General features: G+C 40.1%; 1 protein-coding gene across 3 annotated transcripts in view; it reads left to right on the top strand.

The window, feature by feature from the left end:
- The window catches only part of BSN (bassoon presynaptic cytomatrix protein), a 205435-nt gene that overhangs the window by 147632 nt on the left and 33100 nt on the right, over nucleotides 1–24703 (top strand). For all 3 annotated transcript variants that reach the window (XM_087709259.1, XM_087709257.1, XM_087709258.1), the window contains exon 4: nucleotides 20428–20841. In XM_087709259.1, the coding sequence (XP_087565385.1) occupies nucleotides 20428–20841 (414 nt within the window). The remainder of the gene's footprint in view (nucleotides 1–20427; nucleotides 20842–24703) is intronic.

Here is a 24703-nt window from a genome sequence, read left to right as displayed (position 1 = left end):
GTGGACTTCAACTCCCAGAATTCCTCAACTAGCATGGCTGTACATCTTAAAGTTGCCAAGGTTGAGAAACACTGCTCTAGAAGTAGCCACTTTAACTGTGAATGTTTGGAGATGGGAGGGATTAGGAGGGATAACTCCTCTGCTATTAATCTACTCTTACAAAAGCCTCCAGGTTAAGATAACCTTTGTTGTCATGTCTTTACGGTGAGCACATTGGCTGGTATCTATTAAAAATGAAATGGTGGTGTTTGCTCTCAAGAGAAAGTATACATCTAATTTGAAAGAGCCAAAGCCAAGGTCATTTCCACGTTGCTTAAGAGTGAACACACTAATTGTGGAGCCTGATGAAAGAAGTCTCATACACAGGTAAACAAGAAAAAGTGGAGTTAATGAAGGCAGCGAGAAGGCGCAGCCACCAGAACTGAGAAATGGGGAAGGAATATAAAAGAAAAGGCTTCTTAGTTGCTGTTCATCTTTTCTTCTCAGCCCTCAAGGGGCTTCCATCAAGCAACGCCAATGGGGTGTCCTAAAGAAAGGAAATCGACTCTTTCAGCTTGAGCCTCGTTATTCACACATCCACGCAGCCCACGGTCACTTCCAGGAGGCTGCGACCAAGCGAGCCAGAAGGAAAAGCCGCACCTACCCCCAGGCATTTTCGATTCCCTCTCGCTTTTGATGATGTTGCCGCAGCTGCCAGGTGTGGGGATGGACGAAGGTAGCCAGAGCGGCGCTGAGGCGGTCCGGGTGGGCAAAAGAGCGAGCGAGTGAGCAATGGAGGATCAGGCAGCCTGATCCTCCCTCGCTCGCTCACTCACCGGGAAGTGTGGAGAAGAGCGCGAAGTCCAGCGGAGGCAGAAAGATTCTCAGCACTCTGGGAAGCCTGGGGAGCACCAAGACCTTCCTGCCTCCACTGGACTTCGCGCTCTTCTCCACACGCTCCATGCGACTGCAATAGATGTTCAGAAGCAGTTTTGGGGGCTAATAGGGCTTGGCTTCCAGCCTGACAGCCCCTGCCTCCCGCCGCCGCCCATCCCCTTTTAGCCACAGAGTGTATGCCAGCCTGTGGCTTTCGTAAGGGAAGGTCTGAAGGCCTTCCGACATGAAAGCCGCAGGCTGGCCTACGCTAGCGTCCCACCACTGTGCCTGCCCCCACAGCTGCGCCCCTTTCGGCCACGTGGCGTATTCCAGCCCACGGCCTGAAGACCTTCCCTCACAAAAGCCTCTGGCTGGCATACCCTAGCCTCCCACCCCCGCCAACCCCCCTCGCGCTTAGTTGCTTACCTGAGGGAAGCAGCAAGTGCTGGAAGGTGAAACGAAGTGAAGGGAGGACCTGATCATCAAGCGGGATGTGACAGCTGCTCGGGAACGAGAAAGATTCTTTTCAAAAGAGAAAAACTCTTTTCAAAAGAGGAATGTTGACCATTGGCGCCATGCTTTTAAGTGGGAGTTAGAAGCGGGTGGGTCGACTCCAGCCTGCTCACTGATTGGCTGGGCTAGTTTAGTGCGGACAGGCTGGAGAGCAAGTGAGCAGGCAACCTCCGGGTCTACCAGTGGAACCTCTTCTGACTGGTACGGTAGATTTGTGGAAGCTCTTCTACCGAACCGGTTAGAACCGGCAGAAACCCACCAGTGTCTTTACCCTTCAAAGCTGGTACGGTGTGTGTTTAGCAGCTGTGAGCGAAGCCATTTTCCCATTGCAATGTAGCTTTAAACAGGTGTCTCTTCTTCTCTTCTACCCAGCAATAGAAATAAAGTCAGCAGTCTTTATTGTCTTAATTTTAGATGGCATTTCCTCCACTCCTGTCACATCAACTACTCTTCAGGAAGCAAATATACTTAGCAAATGAGATGGCAAATAGTCATGGCTTTCCAATAGCCCACACTGTGCTTCAACTTCATCTTGCGACTAGAAGAATTTTATTATTTGTAGGTCCAAGTAGCTTAGAGACCAAAAAGTAATTTAAAGCCACCTTCCTGAATAATGCTAACCAAAATGTAATTTAGTTTTGACCTATTACAATGTGTGAAACAATTCCAACAAACAATGCCTGGTTACTAAATTAAAATAGACTGCATTTTATACTGCATTTATTTATACAGCTGATATGTCATTCTAATCCAGGGATCAGCAACTTGTGGCTCAGGAGCCGCATGTGGCTCTTTCATCCCTCTGCTGCAGCTCCCTGTCGCTGGTCAGCACCACAGTCAATAGGGCTTTCAGTTAGGACAGGTAGAGGAAAAAGGATGCTGTGCTAGGAGGGGACTCTATGGGGGGGGAACCAGACTTCTGGTCAGCAGAGGAAAAAGGATGTTGCGCTAGGAGGAGACTGATGGGGAAACTGGACTTCTGGTCGGCTCCAGAATTGAACAGGGAGCTTCCATTTAGGACATTTGTGGTTCTTTGAGTGTTTAAGGTTGCTGATCCCTGTTCTAAACCAAATAATAATAATAATAATTGAAAAGCATTACACAAAAAGCAGTTCAAAGAACTGTCTTGAACTGCATGCTTTTTTCTTGATATTAATTTAACATACTCTGGTATATGGTTGCCTGATCTCCACATCCAGAGTGCATTTTTCGTTGCATTACAATATATACAACATTAAGTTTTTTCTAGAACTTATGCTAGGGAGAAGTTAGGCTAGAATTTGTTGGTAGATCTTTGAGTGATTATCAGTGGGTCACTTGATTCCCAACTCTAATTCTAAGCATGCTTATCTATAGTATGGTTTGTTTGGAATTTGTCTGAAAGATGAATTTATCCAAAATCAATAATTTATTTTTAAAAGTTGTTTTATGATGAATGTTATTTTCCTTCATGTTTTATGGAAGTGATCATGTTATAATTAAAATGAGTGGTAAATGCACAATAAATTCATTGATTTATTGAGTAACCCTGGGAAATACTCTGCAGCAGAAAACTATTTTGAAAAGAGGACTTTTTTATCCATTATGGCCTCACATAGTGCCTTTATGACTCAGTTTTATTTTTTCATCCATATTTTACAGTAGTGGTAGTAGTCCACCAGATAAAGCCATGGTAAAATCAACTGAAAGTCCATAATACATAAAACTTAATGTTCACAATAACTATTATGGAACCTTAGACTATATTTTTATATAACACCAGATGAAAGGACATACTAACAAGATATTTAGCTATGCTAAATTTTTGTTACCTTTTCTTTTTGTAATTTAAAGACCTTCAGATTTATTTAACTTTCAAATGCAAAAACAATGTGGGAATATTTTAAAGCATGGTTATTTTTAATCACTCTATTTTTAGGAATATGTATGAAATCATCATATCCATATGGTATTTCTTTCCCCAAAAGAAAGGATAAATAAAATCAACTACTGTTATTTAATTTAGGTTATATTTGCATCAACAGTAATGAACAACATTCACTAACTCACAGGATTAGTTTTGTATAAGATAATGTGATTTTTTTTCAATGCCTACTACACATATAAGAAAAGACTGCCCAGATAATTAAGACATTAGTACAAAAGGGTAGAGCTTGCATTGTGACTTCACAATACATATTTTATCACTCTGGTGGCAAGATCTTGATATTTTGATGGGTGATATTTGGTTGGATATTTTAGAACAGTCACTATTTTTTATTTCTGCAGCATATGCTTATTTTCTGTCTATAGGATGCATTTTGTTTTACGGAGTAGTCTCTAGTAGTATTGCATTAAGAAGGTCCTATGGCAGGTTTTGAAATTATGCAAATCATATCTACTAGATGTAGAAAATATTTTATTACATATCTGGGAAGCAGAAGGATTAAGAAAAGTATGGAGACATTTTGCATCTTCGCTCTTAAATTGGTAATTCTACAGGTACAATACTGGGGGCATTATATTCCATTTTTTATTTTTCTCAAACCAACAGAATGATAGAAAGAAATTATGCTAAGTTGTTGAGGACTTTGTCCCTCGGTCTACTAATAAGACAAGTCTCTATAAACTGAACAGGACCAAATTTTGAAAGAGCAAAGAAACCAGCATAAGAAACCAGAATTTTTCCAAATTGGAAAATGCAATGGATCAAGCTGAGGGCAGTACAGAAAAACACTTTGGAAAAATAATTCCTCAATACATCACTTCTTTAACAGGAACATAGGTCGTGGCTTGGAATGAAACATCTTCAAGAAAATAACCAAGTTCAAGGAGCACCAAGGACTTCACTGAGAGCATGTTCTTCTGTAGTTGAAAGAGTAAATATGTATAAACTTTTATCATAATGGAGATCATTTTGAAAAGAAAATATTTTCCTGCTACTCAGTTCTAGCGAAGCACTGTCACTTGATCAGGATGCTTATATTTAATGGTATCCGGAAAACTGAGTAAGAAATAATCTTTTTGAGGTCAACCTACACATTCTCAAATGTTTCTAGCTTTAGAATTTAATTAAAGAGGAAGCGAGTGGACAAAGGCTTCTATTTTTATTTCTAACTGGCACACTTCTATTATCTTCACTTGGTCTTTCCTCAATACAGTAGAGAGCTTGATACTCAATTGAATAGCAGCTTTTGGAAATAAATAATACTAAGAATTTCAATTAGAAAGTTTTTCAATATAATGAAATCACATATGAGTTAACTTCTGCCATCATAGTAATAACAAACTGATTCCTGATTTAGAGGTTGTTGGTGTCTAAAACTAAACAAATCAGATTGGCTTAGAATGTTTGCAAGTGAAATATATGTGCTAGTCCAGAGGTTTTCAAACTTTTCATGCTTAGAATCTGTTAGTTTAAAGGAAAAAAATTTGGAACTCCTGATCAAGAAACAAATTTGTAGTGGTAGAAAAATGGCTGCATTTCAGTTATTTGTTTGCTTGCTTGTCCTTATTCTTTTCCAGAACCCCATTCAATTCTCACAGAACAAAACATAGTAGGAAAACTCCTGCCATAGCTACTGTTTCATGGGAATGACTGAAGTTAATTAACGGGTTAGCTGTCTTTTTGTTGTTGTTGTTGTTGTTGTTGTTACTTGCGAAGTCGTGTCCGACCCATCGCGACCCCATGGACAATGTTTCTCCAGACCTTCCTGTCCTCTACCATCCTCTGGAGTCTATTTAAGCTCATGCCAACTGCTTCGGTGACCTTGTCCAGCTACCTTGTTCTCTGTCGTCCCCTTCTTCTTTTGCCCTCAATCTTTCCCAGCATTAGGCTCTTGTCCAGTGAGTCCTTCCTTCTCATTAGGTAGCCAAAGTTTCTTCTTCAGGATCTGGTTGATCTCCTCTAGGACTGGCTGATTTGATCGCCTTGCAGTCCGAGGGACTTGCAGGAGTCTTCTCCAGCACCATAGTTCAAAGGCCTCAATTCTTTGGTGCTCAACCTTTTTTATGGTCCAACTTTCACAGCCATACATTGCAACTGGGAAAATCATAGCCTTGACTATACGCACTTTTGTTGGCAAGATGATGTCTCTGCTTTTTAGTATGCTCTCTAGATTTGCCATAGCTTTCCTCCCCGGGAGCAAGTGTCTTTTAATTTCTTGGCTGTAGTCCCCATTAGCTGTCTTTATGGATTGCTAATGTGAGGATATGTTCACAGTGTAAGAGGAATGAGGTATTCTAAATAGACTAAAGCAGGGCTGTCAAACTCACAACCTGTGGGCCAGATGTGTCACACGCTGGTCATGCCCGGTTTAGCAAAGGGGAGAAAAGTCCCAACATGTCACATGACAACTCCATGACAACATGAGTTTGACATCTCTGGGCTAAAGCAACATAATAAACTTAGAATAAAACCAGCAAAAGGAAGTATCTCTTTGGATTTATGTATAACAGTGAGAATGAATGGGTTGGCTCAGGAACGTAAGTCTTACAGTCTGATATCAAACCATTTATCATCCTGACAGTACAGATAATGTTTATAAAATTGAGTGGTGGATTTTACCTTAGTCACTTCCCATCATCAGTTGCTCGTAAGTAAGTTTTGTTCTCCCCAAATGTAGTGTGGTATTAAGACACTGACATAATCAGAGTATACCTGATTCAAAACTTACCTCATGATTTTATAAAACCTTTCTTTCTTTTTAAGCCTAAACCTTCTCCTCAGATTGCAATATAAAAATAAGAGGCTTAGTTGTAATGAATAGAAATCATACCACAAAACCTAATTATTACCCTATCTAGTAATTTACTTAATTTGAATGATCCAAATCATTCAATATTCATGTAACATCAGCGCTAATGATTATTACTTGTAGGTGAGTCTGTTCTGTTGACTTGCTCTGACTGCTTCTATTTCGGATGTTTCATCTGAAGTTACCAGAAAAGCTATCCAGAGATATATTGCCATATGTGTGACCTACCCTTTTGAGGAAGATTAGCTTAGGAACACTTTGATATTCTTGAATAAGAACCTGTAAAGTAGTAAATTATCATACTTTTCTTTTTTTAATTGAAGCTTTTAAAAAAGAAGATAAAAAATAATATGAACTAATATGTAAGGAAGAAAAAGAAAGAAAGAAAACAAAAGGAAAGAAAAACGTACAAGAAAAGTTGAAAAAAATAGGGGGGGAAAAGAAAAAAGTTATAGAGAAATAGTTTCCAAATTTTATCACAACAGTACACAAAAGTACAATTATATTTAACTCCTCTCTCTAAAGTTACATCATAATGCTCTTCTTTCTATAATCTACCCCAGAGGTGTCAAACTCACATTGTCATGTGAGGTATCGGGACTTTCACACACCCCCTTTGCTAAACTGGGCTTGGGTGTGGCCAGTGCATGACGCATTTGGCCCATGGGCCGCAAGTTTGACAGCCCTGATCCAGTGGTGGGTTCTAAAAAATTGTAGTGCCTCACCTCACCCCACCGTGCCTGCCCATTTGTGACCCCTCAGCCTAGACATGCTGTGGAGAGGTGAAGAGAGCATTTTGAGCCTGGGACAGAGACAATGAACAGCGGCAAAAGTGAGCAAGAGCTCAGCCCGGCCGAGGCGAACTTGCAAGAGGAAGAGGTACCTGCCTAAAAAGGAGAGGCGGTTGTTTAGTCCTCGCTGTTACGAATGACAGCCAGCAACAGCCAGGCTGCGCCTGATTGGCTCTGGCATGGCATGGCTGAGCGCGGGCTGTCAGACGCGCGGCTATTGGCCTCCCTGCTTGACAGCTCTGTATAAATAGCTGTCAAGCAGGGGGGAGGTCCCTGTCTACCCCTAACTTGCTTGTTGGACTGTTCTGTTAATAAAGACTGCTGTTGACTCCCCTCAGGCGCCTCCTGCCTCATTCCTTCAGGGAACTTATCAGCGGTGGCTGAATTGGTTGGGGCATAGTGGAGGAACTTCTGGAGGAAAGACATAAAATAAATCTAACAAACAAATAACATTTAGTACTTCAGGGCTGTTAGGATTGGTGCAGGATCTGTTGATACAATCCAGAATTGTCTTTGTATGGTTCTTTGGGCCACAGTATTGCAACTGCAGGGCACAAGCGGGAATTTGATGAAGCCGAGCGGCTTCTTAGTGGGCCCCAGATCCAAACGAAACCTGGACATTTCATGCTGCCACTGCCCTCTCCTCCCACTGCCACTGCCCTCCTGTCGCTGCCACCCGCTCCAGCATGCTGCCCCTGTCCCCGCCACAGCTGCAATGGTGGCAGCTTCAGGAGACGCTGGTCGGTAGGGAGGGGGCTAGGCTAGCGCAAATGTTTACCTGTGTGTAGGCAGAAGGAGGTAGTTCTGTGGATGCACACGGTGTAGGTGAGGCAGAGTGAGCATCGGAGTGGGCCAGTTTTGGGGCGTGGCCAGCCAGCCATCACTACTGGTTTGGCAACCCATGCCCAATTACCACTACCGGTTCTCCCGAACCGGTCCAAACTGAGAGCAACCCACATCTGCCCTGATCTATCCTCTCTCATCATCAAAGCTATAAATCACAAGTTCATTTTTTTTCCACCCAAAGAGATTTCCAGTCACCAATAAATGTAGATAATCTCTTTTCTCTAATCAAAATTAGTTTATAGTTAGTTTATGGCTATTAGTTTCACCAAACATTCATCCACAATGGGTAGTGTCAAATAGTTGTTATTTCTTTCTGTGAACATGTACCTAACAATTCAATGTACAATATACCTCTTTGTATTTTGTGTTCCTTATCATATTTGTCATAACATATGATATGTTCTTGGTATTCTGGTCTCTAGGCAATATTAACTAGTAGGACAATCCATGCAATTTCTGTAGATTGGTAATGCCTGGAATCTCAGGAAACTGCTAGGTTGCATGGTCCATGATATATTAGCCTACAATGGCTTTTTGGCTTTCATTGAGAATCAATGCATTTTTTTTAATGCTTCATTTAGAAAATTAGGAAAGACAGGATGTGTTTATATGTTGCTTATGTTTTTGGATTCATGTACAATACAATTAGTCATGTGAATGAATCAAGTCTGAGAACCAACAATTTACCACACACAGTGCCTAATAGGAAGTATGTGACTGTGTTACAGTGATTTCAACAGGTGTTGAGGAAGGATGGAAGTTCATACATTGTGTAACTACAGAAATGGTACAGAGCTAATTTCATGAAATGTAGCTTTTCATTCCACTGCCTGTCCATCTCAGCATTTTTATTTTTCCAGTCACCATGGCAACTCTCTTTATTTCAATGGGCTATTTTTATTCTGAATTCCCATAGTACCATCCGTCTCCCTGAGGATTAGCACTGGCTTCTTCTCTCCAGGAGAAGGCTATAATCACGATAACAAACCTCACCACACAGCAGGAACTAATGGATCGCCTGCAAAAAAGAGTCATCAACAGCATTAATTGTTCCGTTACCTGAAGCACAATTGAATGAATGTGTCTTGAAATCACTAGGGAATAGAGTACTAAATAAATGCATAAATAAGTTTAGTGGATTCCAACTGGGAATTGTCATATGGTCAGCATTTTTGGACTCTGGGGGGAAAGGAGGCTATGGACTTAAGTGACTCCAGCAGCTTTTCCTTAGCTGTGAGAACGTGAGAACTGAGCTTTAGACAGAGCCTGGTGAAGTTATCCAAAGCCATAGTAACACACAATTTAAAGGAGAACACATATGAAAATAATATAGGATTTTCAAAGGAAAAGGTGAACTAACCAGAAATAGTGTAATCTTCCTTAATAGTGCTATTATTATGCTTGGGCGTTTGGCCCATATAGGGCTTCCATTTCTTCCTCAAGTAGACCTCCCATCTAACTGTGTCATTTAGACCAAAGAAATCAGAGAAACGTTCATGCATAAAAATAGTGCCAGTAACAGAAGAGAGGCTTCTTTCAGGACCTTTGTGCCTTGAATGTTTCCCAGATATCCAGGGATCATCTTTGAAGACCTGCTCTGGGTGCTTCCTATGCTAAAATGTGGTGAAGAAGTCTTACCATCCAACCACCTTCTCTTCGCCTTCTCTTTCACCTGCTATCATTATTGTGAGAAGGTTCTAATTTCTTGGCCATGAGAAGTAGGCAATGGAGGAACAACATAAACAAGGCTGAAAGGATGAAGTTCCATATATACTTCTGTTGCAATAGCTCTTTAATTCATGCCTGCAATATAAATGTTTGTGGAGTTCATATGTGTGTATGGTTATATTCGAGATCCAGTTAAAAACCTATTTATTTATTTATTTATTATTTATTTATTTATTAATAGAATTTATATGCCGCTCAATCCCGAAGGACTCCGGGCGCCTTACAAAAAGAAGAGGAAGAAAGAAATTATAAAAAAGACAGATTTAAAAATACAACACATGCATTCGTTCTAATCGGGGCTGGACCTCAACAGTGAGGTCAACAGCCCCAGGCCTGCTGGAATAGCCAGGTCTTAACAGCTTTCCTGAAGGCCATGAGAGTGGATAAGGTCCGGATCTCTGGGGGTAGCTCATTCCAAAGGGTCGGAGCAGCCACAGAGAAGGCTCTCCTCCGGGGAGCCGCCAGCCAACATTGTCTGGCAGACGGCATCTGAAGGAGGCCCAATCTGTGGGATCTCACCGGCCGCTGGGAGGTATGTGGCAGTAGGCGGTCTCGCAGGTACACTGGCCCTAAGCCATGTAGGGCTTTAAAGGTAATAACCAACACCTTGAATTGCATCCGGAGACCAATTGGCCAGTGCAGGTCGCGGAGGATAGGTGTAACGTGGATGTACCTCGGTACTCCCAATATCGGTCGCGCGGCCGCATTCTGGACTAGCTGCAGTCTCCGAACGCTTTTCAAGGGTAGCCCCATGTAGAGCGCAGGCAGTTTGAAATCAATTTTCATGTATCTAGGGGTCGTAGCCAGGTTTAGTCCGTTATGAATCAAACTTGACCAAGAAATTCTAATCTCAATGTGTTGATCAAGTGCTGTAACAAATTATAACAGCATGGCATTTTCACCAGAAAGAAAAATAATATTTTCTTGCCTAAAATGCTGTGACAATGCCCCAGTCATGCAAGGATCTGAGAGACTTTGGATAGAGATCCTTGCTTTTAGGATTCACTCTAACTCTTTTTCCAGTTTATCACACCCAATACTTATAGAATGAAGTATTGTGAGCTATTTTAGTTAGCAGTTTAACTTAATGACTTTTTCCTTTTAGGGAAGAAATAGATCAGTGGATTAAATTTTAGGTCTCCTCCCAATACTCCAGCAATGTGCTTTCTTCCTGTCCTTCAGATGGGGGGAAAGGAGGAATCCTCACCCCACCCCAGCTGTCATTGTACCATGTCTCAAAAATGTGGTCAGCAAAGTTGTTATCCTCACACAAGGGTAGCAGTGGCAGATTCTGTTGTGCCATGAGGGAATAAGGAGCCCTTCCTTCCTTCCTGACTTCCTTCCTTCCAGAAATAAAAGAAGCCCTTTCTTAAATTCATATATTTCTCAATGATCCTGCTAAAGAGCAAAATCTGGTCTGCGCATATCTTGCCTGACATAAAGCTGCACTACTTTTCTAAACTCTTCTCATTGTCACTCTTATAGTCTTTCAGACAAGGCTTAGCCAAACAATTTCTCAGACACACTAATCCCCTTGTTGTTTTTGTAATCACTTTCAATACCTTTCCCTTTGTACAGACAAATTCTTAAATAACATTCTTTCAGTTATCAGGCCAGGTGCAATCTTAACATACATGTTAGACAAATCATACAGCCATTCCATAAGTGAACTAAATCTACATTTTAACATTTTTTTTTCCAGTTACCATGTCTATATCTCCAGTCTTACCATTTTCAGCATTCTCCTAACAATTAATCATCTCATTGGTCCTTTATTAAATTTTTAGTATTTAATCATAAATCAAATCAGATATCCTGCTGGATTTATATTAATTGCTGTGACATGGGTACATATGAATGATTACTACACATAACATACTGCACATGTTTATATTAAGACATAGTCCTTCATTATTTGTTTATTCAAAATCACAATACGCCATTCTAGTACCAATCCTCCCATTATTTAAATATACCTAATAATACCATCTTTCAACCTCCAGTTTTTCCATCTAATAATCTCTCCCATGCTAAGTTCTCCACATTGGAGAGCTCCGAAAGGAGCTAAAGCCACCGTGTAGGGATGGTGAAGAGAAGAGGGGTGCCTCTGCAGGTTGCGGAGAGCAGCAACTCTCCTGCTTGACTCAGGGCTTTTTCCCTCTCATCCACGAGGAGGAGAAGAGGCAACCATCATGGCTGCCATGAAGCTGGGACAGCTGAGGCAACAAAGAAATGTGCAGGAGTAGTGTAGATGAATAGTGATTGGAGCTGGGTGAGAAGATTCCTTTTATATTTAGACCCTAATCTTAAAAGATTTTATAATTCTTAATGTGTACTTTCCCTCTCTCTTTATTTTTCAGAAGATTAGAGCAAGGTGCTTATTTCTCTATAGCATAGTAATTTTATTATCTCATATGATTTAATATAACATAATATAATTGTTGGTGGCTATAAAAGGATGTCTCCCCGGAGCAGATCTTGGCTTCCATTAGGATCTGTACCAGTTTGGTTGCATTTGCTGTTAGCATGCTGATCTTTTTCTTCCAATCTGATCTTCCATATTGAAGGAGTATTGTGTAGCTTTTTTTCCTTTTTTTGTTGATTTTGCATCCAAGAAATTCAGTTATAACTACAGAAATACTGTACATTAGTTAGTATGTTTCTTGCAGTGTTTATATTTGATATTATGATATTGTGTCTTTTAATACTTGTGCTAGCTGATTTTTGAGAACAAGCTTCAATGCAGGTAACCTTATAGTGTTGATTTTGTGCTCTTCTAGATGTCCATTTTTCCCATATTTTAATTTCTTTTGTTTTTTTAATTAGAGGACTTTATTCTTTCTGAAGAGAAGGCAGAGGAGAAGATGCAATGTTTGTTTTATTTAATAGTTGTACTGGCCTTCTCTACAGCCAACTTGCCCTGATTTGCCCCTAAAGTCTGACCTACTTCTAGCAAGGCTTTGATTTCTTTGCCTCAGACAGACTTTTGCAGTTCTTCTAATTCAATTTATGTGAATACTTTATTTTGTACTTTAAATCAACATTGATCTATTAACCTCTATTCTGTTATTTCTGATTCTGGATGTTGTTCTTTTCAGAACTGGTACAATCTTTTCAGATATCATCTTCTCATTGGATTTGCTGGATAACAGATCATTTTCAGATTTTATTTATCTGTAGCAAGTAAATAACTTTTCTTTAATAGTCCTAGACTTTCTGACTTTGGTTGTTCAGGCAACAATCTTGAGTCCCATAACCCATTTGTCACCAGATGTCCAGGAACTGGTGTAGGGTTTCCTGCCTAGGCACGGGGTTGGACTTCAAGGCCTCCATGCTCCCTTCCAACTCTTTTATTCTATTCTAACCCCAACACCTAATGTGGTCCTTGTTGACCCTAGCAATGACTGATCTGATATGGGCTTCTGCAAATTATGCCTCACCATATTGTTTATGGGAAAAATACTTTTCACCCAACTCCTTTGTTGGGATCTGCGCTCTACATGGGGCAGCCCTTGAAGAGCATTTGGAGACTTCAACTTGTCCAGAATGCAGCCGCGCGAGCGATTGTGGGTGTACCTCGATACACCCACATTACACCTATCCTCCGCGAGCTGCACTGGCTTCCAATCGGTCTCCGGATACGCTTCAAGGTGCTAGTTATTACTTATAAAGCCCTTCATGGTATTGGACCTGGGTACTTGAGAGACCGCCTGCTGCCAATTACCTCCCAAAGACCCATTAGATCGCACAGGGTCGTCCTCCTCCGGGTTCCATCCACCAGCCAATGCCATCTGGCTACGACCCGGGGGAGGTCCTTCTCTGTTGCAGCTCCGGCCCTTTGGAACGAACTCCCCGCGGAGATTCGGACTCTCACCTCTCTCCTGGCTTTCCGAAAAGCTGTTAAGACCTGGCTGTGTCAGCAGGCCTGGGGTTGATGAGCTCCCTTCCCCTCTCGACAGGTGTGGTTGTTGGTTATTTTAAATGTCTATTTTGTATTTGTATGTTCCCCTTCCCGTTGGAGTTGTTCGCCGCCCTGAGTCCCTTTTAGGGAATAGGGCGGCATATAAATAAAATAAAACTTCAAACTTCATCTGTCCAATATGGTTATTCCACCTTTTTTCCCCTATATAATTCAAGGCAGCAAACATACTAATACTACTCCCGCCTATTTTGCCCACAACAATAACCCCATGAAGTGAGTTGAGCTGAAAGAGAGTGATTGGGCCGAAGCCACCCAGTTGACTTCAATACTTAAGGGGAGACCTGGAGCTGACAGTTCTTTGGATTTGAGACCTTTTAATATAAGTACTGATAGATCTCTTCAAGAATATATATCTCCTCCCATATTTTGCAGCATTGGGACATTTGAGCTGGATCTTAGCACTGACCTGAAACAAGGGAAGCAGCCAGTTACTTTAATTATAATCCCTTAAGAGAATGAATACAGCAGGATTTTCAGAATAATTGTCCTGTCATTTTAACTCAGCATTACCTTCCTGCGCAACAGAGCTGAGGCAGAAAAAGGGTTGCTTTATGTTCTCAATAGTTCCGCCTCAGAATCTCAGGGATGTCAAAGCATGCATTCAACCATATCCTTTATAGGTATAAAGTTATTTAAAATGTTAAGCACACTATTTTAGTCAGAAAAATAATTTCCGCACTATAGTAGAATGGCAAGCAGAATACTCAGGAATCAAAAGACAGAATTTGCTGTATTGCATACCTCTAACCCATTATAAATACTGAAAGGCCCAACAACTTCTCTGTAGAAGCAAAAAAGCAGCATAGATCAATACCAAAGGGAAAGGCAGACACAAAGAAAATATCTCTATTGGATCAGTATATTCATGCTTATCTTTATAAGAAATCTCCCTGTCTGGATTTTGAATATACCTTTGCTTCTGTACTTGCATTCATTGTTCGAGACATACACTGCAAATCTAAAACCAATGAATGGGATTATTGATCCAAGTAAACAGGTAAAATATAACATTTCTTTCACTGCTTTTCCCTCTTCTCCATTTCATTACTTTTCAAACTGTGATACTATGCTAATGGAAAATATTACAAGTAAAAATACATTCCACCTAAGCAGTGGTGAAATTCATTTTTTTTAAATTACTGGTTCTGTGGGCGTGGCGTGGTGGCATGGTGTGGATTGGTGGGCATGGCAGGGGAAGAATACTGCAAAATCTCCATTCCCTCCCCACTCCAGGGGAAGAATACTGCAAAATCTCCATTCCCTCCCCACTCCAGGGGAAGAATACTGCAAAATCTCCATTCCCTCCCCACTCCAGGGGAAGGATACTGCAAAATCTCCATTCCCTCCCCACTCCAGGGGAAGGATACTGCAAAATCTCCATTCCCACCCCACTCCAGGGGAAGGATACTGCAAAATCTCCATTCCCACCCCACTCCAGGGGAAGGATACTGCAAAATCTCCATTCCCTTTCCACTCCAGGGGAAGGATACTGCAAAATCTCCATTCCCTCCCCTCTCCAGGGAAAGGATATTGCAAAATCTCCATTCCCTCCCCATTCCAGGGGAAAAGGATATTGCAAAATCTCCATTCCCTCCCCATTCCAGGGGAAAGATACTGCAAAATCTCCATTCCCACCCTAGTCTGGGGCCAGCCAGAGGTGGCATTTGCTGGTTCTCCAAACTACTCAAAATTTCTGCTACCTGTTTTCAGAACCTGTCAGAACCTGCTGGATTTCACCCCTGCACCTAAGCAACTAACCTATCCGAACAACTATGAAGCAGACTGGGGATAAGTCCAAGCAATGTTTCCTTCCTGCAGAACTGGAATTGTCAAGATTTTTGTTTCAGTGATCCCTTTTATCATCCCTTTTGCAGTTGGGATATTGAAACCTACTCTACTGTACAGCTTCAGTCATAATTGTGATAGAATTTGCCAACATTCAAGAAGCATGATAAGAACTCGGGTGCACAGGTTGTGATTAGAAAGAGGTACCTTGGCATGCTAAAGAGTATGAACATAATTCCTCTTAGTAGCTCATTAAAGCAGCTGCCTTGTATGACTTTGTGCTGTAGCATTTGTGTGTGACTTTGTGTCATTTTTGGAACTAGAAGTGGTTCTTTAAATCTAAATAGATTTCCTGGGTGTTCCAAAGTACTTTCTAAATCAAATCCAAAACATTGCACAATCCTAATACAAGCATAATTTTGCTGCATCAAGCCAGGCAACCTTTCACGAAATAGACTTTCTTACAGTGACCAATTAGGAACCTTTCAAAAATGCACACAGGACAAGACAGGGCTGGTTTGCAGAACTGGGGTTCTATAAATATTAGACTCCAATTCCCACTGAGGCCACTGGCTCAGCCAGCAATACGTCATAATCATAACTTCTCTATTCTTATTTAGCAGGTTTAAATATGAAGATCATATCAGTGTAGACTGCTCCTAATGGATAATTCTCTTAAAATAAATGGCAAAGAACATGTTATTAATTTATATTCATATCCCACTGATCTTTGAAAAGGTCAGAGCGGTTTATATTATATTTTCATGCAGTTATCTATTACTCAAGTATTCCTACACCAAATGAGTCAGAGCTACAATTCCCAGAATTCCCAGCTATTTTGGAAATGAAATCCCAACCCATTTGAAGCCTACAAGATTGGGGAAAATGTATTTTTGTTTTGTCTGTCTAATTGAGAGTTTTGTTCAACCTAGTAGACATCAAGACAAGATAGAGAAACAGACGTAGGTAAGATTATTGTGGAGTAGCACAAGGCTGACCATGTTAGGGCTGATAAGTAGAGTTAAACATTTGTAGGACTTGAATAGGAGGCCACTAATGGATACCAAGACCATAGGCTTGACTGGGAAGTCAAAAACATCCAACAAATCAGTGGAAAGTCTCTAACTATATAACAATAGCACTTAGACTTATATGCCACTTCACAATGCTTTACAGCCCCCTCTAAGCAGTTTACAGAGTCAGCATATTGTCTCCAACAATCTAGGTCCTCATTTTACCAACCTTGGAAGGATAGAAGATTGAGTCAACCTTGAATTCCCGGCTGTGGGCAGAATTAGCCTGAAATACTACATTCTAACGGCTGCACCAGCACAGCGCTATACTATAAAAAGTTTCATGATGTAACCTTTAACTGGGTGAAACAATGCATCAATATTTCAAATGGGCTAACATACAGCTGCTGCTGCTGCTGCTGTTCAATGTGCAACTGTACTGCTGCAGTCACATGATCTTCATTTACAACTGATATCTTCCTACAGGTCAATGGGGAAATTTGGGGAGCTTGCAAGGAAAAAAAATCAATATTATAGCCAAGATCCAAAAGTTCCACTTTTCTCTGGTCCCTTAATTCATTTATAACTTTCCTGGATAAAAATCTCATTTAACAATTTGATATTTATTTCAAATTCTTTAAATTCTTAACCTTACAATTAATATTTCTTTTGTTGAAGAATGAATGTAAATTGTCCATGGCTTTTCAGACTCATCATTCTGAAGATCTCTAATTAAGATAGTTAAATGGCAGTTTCTGAAAATGATTAGAAAGTGAGGTTAACAAATTCTGTATCCTTAAAATGTTCTGTCTCGGTTGTGAGCATGATGGCTAAACCCTTCATCTTCTCTCAGACCTGCAGGAGACCACTATCCTGTGGACTTCTCATGAGGAGCATCTATCTGGAGCACATGTGGGTAATCTCTCAACCTTTCCTTTTCTGGAGAGATTCCATAAAACTAGTTTTCTAGCCACAGTTGTTGTCTCTACCTTTTTGGAGATGTGTCCCCTGGAAATCCTAGACAGCTATTATTCCAAAAGTCTAGTAGGATAGGAATGTACTTTCCCAGAAGAAGCAAATACATCAATGGAGTGTTTCTGGATCTGATTGTTTTTGTTTTCTCAGATTAAAGTAACAAATGGAAGTGGTTTTCAGTTGCTGTTATCAACTTTGGGTGTTCATCACCAGGGTCCCTATCTAAAAAAAAAAAGAATAAAATAACAGAGTTGGAAGGGACCTTAGAGGTCTTCTACTTCAATCCCTTGCTTAGGCAGGAAACCCTATACCATTTCAGACAAATGGTCCAGTGTTGGAGCATTTACAACTTCTCAAGGCAAGTTGTTCCACAGATTAATTGTTTTAACTGTCAGAATTTTTCTCCTTAATTCCAGGTTGCTTCTCTCCTTGATTAGCTTCCATCCATTGCTTCTTGTCTTGCCTTCAGGAGCTTTGGAGAATAGCTTTACCTCCTCTTCTTTGGGGCCTCTGAGATATTGGAAGACAGCTATCATGACTGCTATCATTTCATTAAATTAGACATACTGAATTCCAGCATTCTTTATATGTTTTAGCCTCCATCCCTTAATCATCTTTGCTGGTCTTCTCTCCACTCTTTGCAGAGTCTTAAAATTGTGGTTCATTAGTGTAAAATTCATGTTTAATTATGATATTGCACTTTATATGGAGCTAATCCAGAAAACTCAATAGTACAAAAGTGGACAGCACAGTTGTTTGCGGGAAGAGTACAGAGGAACAATATTACATCTGTGTTAAAAGCACTGAAATGGCTGCAATTCATCTCTGGACAAAATGGTCCAGAGTGGTCAATATCTTTAAAGGCCTATGTACAGCTATTTGGACCTGAGCCATGCTTATTGAGATCATTTGTTGAGGGTATTTGAGAAGATTGCATTTGGGCCTACAGAGTTGAGGGCTTAACATCTTTATTAATAGTTAAATCCCTTAAAGCACATCTTTTTGAACTGGCTTTTATTGAATAGTTGTTAATTTGTTTTACTTGTTTCTTGAACTGTTTTAAGGTGTTGATTGTTCATTTTTTCTTGTAAATCACAAAGCAGCTTCTGTAGTTGGAGCTTCTGTATTAAATTAAATTAAATTAAACAACATTTTCTGTAGTAGCTGTTTTGTGATAAAACTATTTGAATTGCTTTTGAAAAGTATAATTAAATGGTTGTCCTAGATAGGCACATTATTTGTAAATTAAAAACCCATCACATGCCATTATTAGTGAACTGAGACTGAAACAGAGACACTTTTATAATGGATCCAAATAGGTAAGATTTAAGAATCAAGCTTGAAAGAAGGAGTGTAGTTCAGTGGTAAGAATGCAGGATTTGTATCAGTACCAACATTCTCTTCTTTTAAAAAACTGGATAATTAGCATTTAGCAGACCACAGCATTTACTTGCTGTAAAGGATACACTGTCTTATTGCTAGATAAGTCTGCATTTATAAGGTTTCGTTAACAGTAAGCTCTTATGAACAGATGCAATGGAATGTTATGTTTAGAAAAATATATTTATACCATAATCTTAGCTTATGAAGAGAAGAGTACCAATAAAGTAGAATATTTGTAGTTTAGGATTGAAATGAGGGGTCCTTGGTGCTCTCTGAGCTTGTTGTCTTGCAGATGTTTCATTACCCTAACTAGGTAACATCAGTGTCAGGGTTTGTTACATAAATTCAAATCCAGAAGCACACATATATAACTGATGCAGCAGGATTCATTAACTTCTTTATATACATAAGAATATATGAATAAATGTACAATACCAACAGGTGGTTCTTCCAAGTAAACACAAGGCAGGAGAGTTACAGGCAAACACAAGCAGTTAGTTTCATTTCATCAAACAAGCCCAGACAGACTGCTAGTTTACTTATCAGAGCAGCAGACTGCTTTCTTCTTAAGTTTCTGTTTCAATTCTCTGCACAGACTCAGATCTTTTTAAGCTCCCATTGGCTGATTTAGTTGCTATGCCTATTCATTGGCTGACCTTGTTCCCATGTCTCTCCCAGTCATGAATATTTTAACAATCAGTACTAATAAGGAGTGCTGTTTGCTGTCAGTTTATATTCTAATTACTTGCCCTGTCAGCGTTGATGAAGGTGGTCTTAGAGATTCTTTGGTTGGGCTATTCACTGATGGCTCTTTGGCAGTTTCTTGATTGGAATATTGTTTCCTTGATTGTTGGTCTGATGTTAATCTTAGAGTTAATCTATGCTGAGCTGGATGCTGATTACTGGTGGAGAGGTGCTGGAGTCTTTTTGTTCTCTTTTAGGTGGATTGATTGTCTCTTTTGCATAGTCTATAGATGTTGTTAATGTCTATGTGTCTACCTCTGGTGGCTGATTTGTCAGAGTGCCAAGTTTCTAGAAATTTTTGGACTTGGCCTGATCTAGAATTGTCACGTTCTCCCAATTGAAACTATGGCTAAATCTGTCTATGTGTTGTGAAATTAAAGAATTGTCGTCATGTCTTCTGACTGCCAGTTTTCTGCCTGTTTGTTCTACATAGTGGTTATTGCGGTTCTTACGTTGTATGTTGTTGATGACTCCTGTTTTTTCTTCTGGGGTTGCTGGCTCTTTTGGTTTGCTTAGGATGTTTTGAAGGTCTTTAGCTGGCTTGTGTGTTACGCTGATTCCATGTGGTCGTAGTAGCCTTTTGGTGGTTTCTGAGATATTCTTGATATACTGTATGGCAGTGTAATTCTTTTTACAGTTTGTGTTGGTTGTGCTCTCTTGGGTTGAGTGGTCGGGGACTTTTTGATAAAGTTGTGTGGTATCCATTTTGTTGGAATGTGTTGTATAGATGCTCCATTTCTTTTTTTTCTGCTGTTCTGGGTTGCTGCAGTGTGTTTGGGCTCGTTTAAATGAAGTCCTTACACAGTTTTTCTTGTGGGAGATTGGGTTGTTGCTGGTTAGTATGGGTGGTTTTTTGGTAGATTTGTGTTTCTAATTTTCTATTGTGGTCTCTGCTGATCAAGATGTCCGGGAAGAGTAGCAAGTTGTTTTTTTCTTCTCCAGTGAGAGAAGAGTTTATACTGGTTTCCATAGAAGAGACAACTTTGATCCTTGAATGAAATATTATTCATTTTTGATTGAATAATTGTTTCAATCAAAGCAATCAGATATTATAAGTTTTCCCTTCTTTTTTCCAGAAAAAAGAATGGCTGTGTTTGAACTGCCAAACTCAGAGGCTACTAGAAGGAAGCCTAGGAGATCCTGCTCCAATGCCACTGCCCACTTCAAAACAACAGCCAACTGGATCCCCCCGGCACCAAGCTGGAGGTCAGCAACAGAGAGGAGCCCAGCACCATGAACCATCAATTGCTAAAGACAGGCATCCGGCACATTTCAGGACTTCAGAACAAAGCAAATTACCAATTGCCACAACCCCAAAAAAAATGCCTGCTGCTCCATCTGAAGAAAAGCCACTGCCCAAATTAGCTGAAGAGTCTCCAAAACCTTCTGAAAGTCCATTGTCAAAAGGGAAAATTACAGCTTCAAAACCAGAAAGAGATATCAAAGACACCACAGTTGTATCCGAATCTCAGAAAACAAGAGAGCAAGAGGTAAGCACTTTTTCACTTAGCAATGTATGAACCAGTAGATGGCGATGTGAGGTGTGTTGGAGGATGTTTAGCCTAAGACAGTGTTTCTTAATAATCTCAGCAACTTTAAGAAGTGTGACTGGCCTGAAGAATTCTGGGAATTGAAATTCATACATCTTATAAGATGCTAAGACTGAGAAATCCTGAACTAGAACTAGTAAGGAATTTTAAGGCAAGTTATGTGTCAGATAGACTGAATTCTATTATGTGGATCATAGAATTCATCATGGGTAGTTACAGCCTACACAAATTCTTTTTAAATATACATATAAAGGAGATTAGCTTTTTGTTTTTCCTTGCTGGGTTTTTAATCATCCTTAGCTTTCAGAACATTTTCAGTGTCTCAAAATATTCTTGTTATCTCCCTGAGAAATATCTCTTCCAACACATTCTGTTTGCAAATGTGCTAATCTCAGAAATATATGCTGTATAATTTGTTTTCAAGTCTCTTCTGATCTGATGAATAAAGAAAGCATGACAATATAGTTTACAGTTATAATGTGGTAGGACATATTTACTATACATCATTTTGTGATAAAACATTCACAATCTAAATGCAAGATTTGCTGGATCGGAGCACAGCTTCATCATATTGTATAAACATTGGCTAGTCGGTTATTTCTGGAAAATATACAATTTCTCTCTACCTACACCCGTGAAAATCTATGAAAACGTGTGTGTGTGTGTGTGTGTGTGTGTGTGTGTGTGTTTGTAGATTTTCACGGGTGTAGGTATGCTGGTCTTGTTGTATTCGGGTCTTTTCTCATGTAAGATTGAGATTGTCTTGGCAACATTTCAGCGACGTCTCACTCGCCATATTCAGGCTGGGTTTTGGGCCCAAGACAATCTCAACCTTACATGGGAAAAGACCCGAATACAACAAGACCAGCATACACACACACACACACACACACACACATTTCCAGAAAGCTTTGTGTGTGCTTGGTTGCTTGTTGAGGATAATTTCTCCAGGAACGATTCATGGGGTATCTAGAATACAATTTGCACCCATGAAATCAATATCAGATTGTTTCTGCTATTGGGTTATGATAGGATAGAAATTATCAAAAATTATCCAAGTTTAGTTAGAGTCAGTGGAGAATCAAAGGAGTCAGAGTGTTAGGCATTATTGCACAGCAGGAGGCTAATTATGAGACTTCCAGAAAGAAAAACAAATTGGAGTACCTAAGGGAACAACCATTAGTTGTTGCTAGTGAACGAATGAAGGTGAACAGGAGCAAGCCCTGTTAGATTAAGATATCACAATAGACTCTTCCAGTCTCCATGTGGAGTGATTAATAAAGACAATGGATGTTACATAACATAGCCAACAATACCTTTGAGCGTAGAAGATGACTGTAGGACCTGACAGTATACTTAATTTTCTGCATTTAGTACAACAGTTTTTTTTATAATGGACATTACCTCATTCCGGTAAATGTAGAGCCCTCATTTCTCCCGAGCTGCAAGTTGAGAAATAGATATTAGTACAAACAATAAGTTTTTGTAATGGGTTCCAATTATACAGCTGTCAATATTTTGATTGGATTGTATTGATTACGGTAAATGAACAACATTTAATCAAGGTAGTAGTCTGATCAGCACCCTTATCTTTGAATGCTCAGTCCAGCTTCTTGGGTTTTCTTCACAAAATGCCAATTGAGCACCAAGTATGGTTTTTCTGCCTTTGGGGATTCTGATGATTGGCCTTTTTTGCCTTACCGTTACTTTACTCCCAGTACTGACATCTGAATTGTGAGAAATATGTGGTTGGGATTCTTACCATTTGAAACCTGAAGGAAAATTTGCTTCTTGGCTTTAAATTCCAGTTGCATGTTTCTGAAGTTGCATGTGAAGATGTAAAACGTTTTAATTCTGCCGGTGAGATCAGCACCACATCAACGTTATTGGAGTCCTGGGAATAAATGTAGCACTTAGCTGAATTTCAGCAACATTTCTAAAGTGCCTTTTAGGGTTCAGTTTTTGCTTGAAGGAATTTGTAGGCAAGACTGGAGATGGCGTTCGGTTTCCAGTAGGACAATGCCTTCTTTATTAAACCAAGAAAAATGTCTGTCAGGATTTGCATGGAGAAAGCACGTGTGGGGCCAGATAAGAAAGCATCCAAGGGGTAAGTACAGTTAGGAATCTAAAATGTGGGGGGAGGAATCCTCCCTCCAGCTCTATTTATAGTCTGGCAGCCTGCAGGAAGTTGCTGAGTTATTGGGGCAGAAGTTATATTACATTCTAAACCTCCACAAAAGGCTCTGACAGACAGGGAGAGCAAAGGTAAGTGAGATGAAAAAAAGGAACCATAATCCTTAATGATGGATATCATTTGTTTTCAAGAAGGCTTGTTTTCCAAACCTCTGGCCAATAGTTGGGGTTTTTATTTATTGAGAAGGATGCATCACAACTGGTATATCAGATGACATTTTCTCAGATCTATGATACCTGTATTATATAATGAGGTATTGTGAGAAGGGGCAGGAGGATAAGCATGGCACTCCCAAATTATTTTGCTGCTTTATCTAGGAAAGGTTTAGATCCCTTGCAGTTCAATGGGGTTTGCAAACCCAGACAAGGAGAGGGATTTGATTGTAACAGTTAGGGCCTATCTCATTGCCATCATTATCCCTCAATTAAATATGGACTAACAATATTGAGTCTAATAGATTTGCAACTAATCATACACTTATACCCAAATTAGAATCATGAATGCTTCTGCATAGAGGAATGCATCAAGCGAGAATGCTGACTTCACAAATTCCTATCCGAATAGCTGTGGTTTTTGCAATGGAGACAAGTTGGACCTCAGTCCAGCCTCCAGCAACTGCAGGCCCTGATTGGTTGTTCCCCCCAACCCATTTTTTTTGTCTTTCCCATCTTTATAGGGAAGTTAAGTCTGACTGGATGGATGTTTGAATCACTCTCAGTACTTGTTTTTTTTCTTTCAGGGGTAGCCTCCATTCTTTGCTTTTCCAGATGTTTATACGCATGAATGCCTTTGCAACCCCTTTCAACGTTCTCTTGTTTAACACAAACCTTTGCTTTCCTGCACACAAAGGCTTGTATCTCTATTGCTTCACGTTGTTCCCTGATTTTGCTATAGGTCCATAGAAACTTGGATGGCAATGAAGAACTGATGGTTCAGGTTCATAGGAACAAAGATGTGGAAATTGGAGCTTGGCAGCTTGGTTGCAGTCTGCCTATTCTGCAATTTAAATATGAAAAAGAGAGAGATAGGAACTTTGCAGTGTGAATAGAATAGAATAGAATAAGAATTAGTAATAGAATTAGAATTAGAATTGAACAGTTGGAAGGAACCTTGGAGTCTTCTAGTCCAACCCCCTGCTCAGGAGGGAACCCTATGCCATTTCAGACCCTATGCCATTTCAGATAAGATTTTGAAAGAAGCAAGCATGCACACTAGACTAGGCAGAAGCCAAAGACATGCTCCGTGGAAAATGTAAGGATAGATGGGCTTGCAGAAGAGGCAGGATTGACATTGAGGAACACTGGAATTTCAGTGAGGGGACCCCCAGTCATGGCTCTTAGACTGTTGCATGTTAAAGCCACCTGGGTGGAACCACAGCACAGATTCATTCAGGTAAGAACATATTAGGTAAGCAGCAAGATTTAGGCTAGCACAGTTTTCTGGCATCTCAGGTGGGAAGAGCGCATGGCAAAACAGCTGTTCAGGCATCAGCATGATATGGCAGCAAAAAAAAAAGGCGAATGCAATTTTAGATTGCCTCAGACTATACAAAAGCAGAGTTTCTAAATCACAAGAAATGCTGACTCTATTTTGTTCTGCTCTGCTGAG

Source organism: Thamnophis sirtalis, unplaced genomic scaffold (genome assembly GCF_051295495.1).
Source record: "Thamnophis sirtalis isolate CommonGarterSnake01/CBP01778 unplaced genomic scaffold, rThaSir2_p1.2 scaffold_3, whole genome shotgun sequence".
In the NCBI taxonomy this organism is placed as follows: Eukaryota; Metazoa; Chordata; class Lepidosauria; order Squamata; family Natricidae; genus Thamnophis; species Thamnophis sirtalis.
Note: the sequence above shows the minus strand (reverse complement) of the source record. Positions and strands in the feature narration are given on the sequence as shown.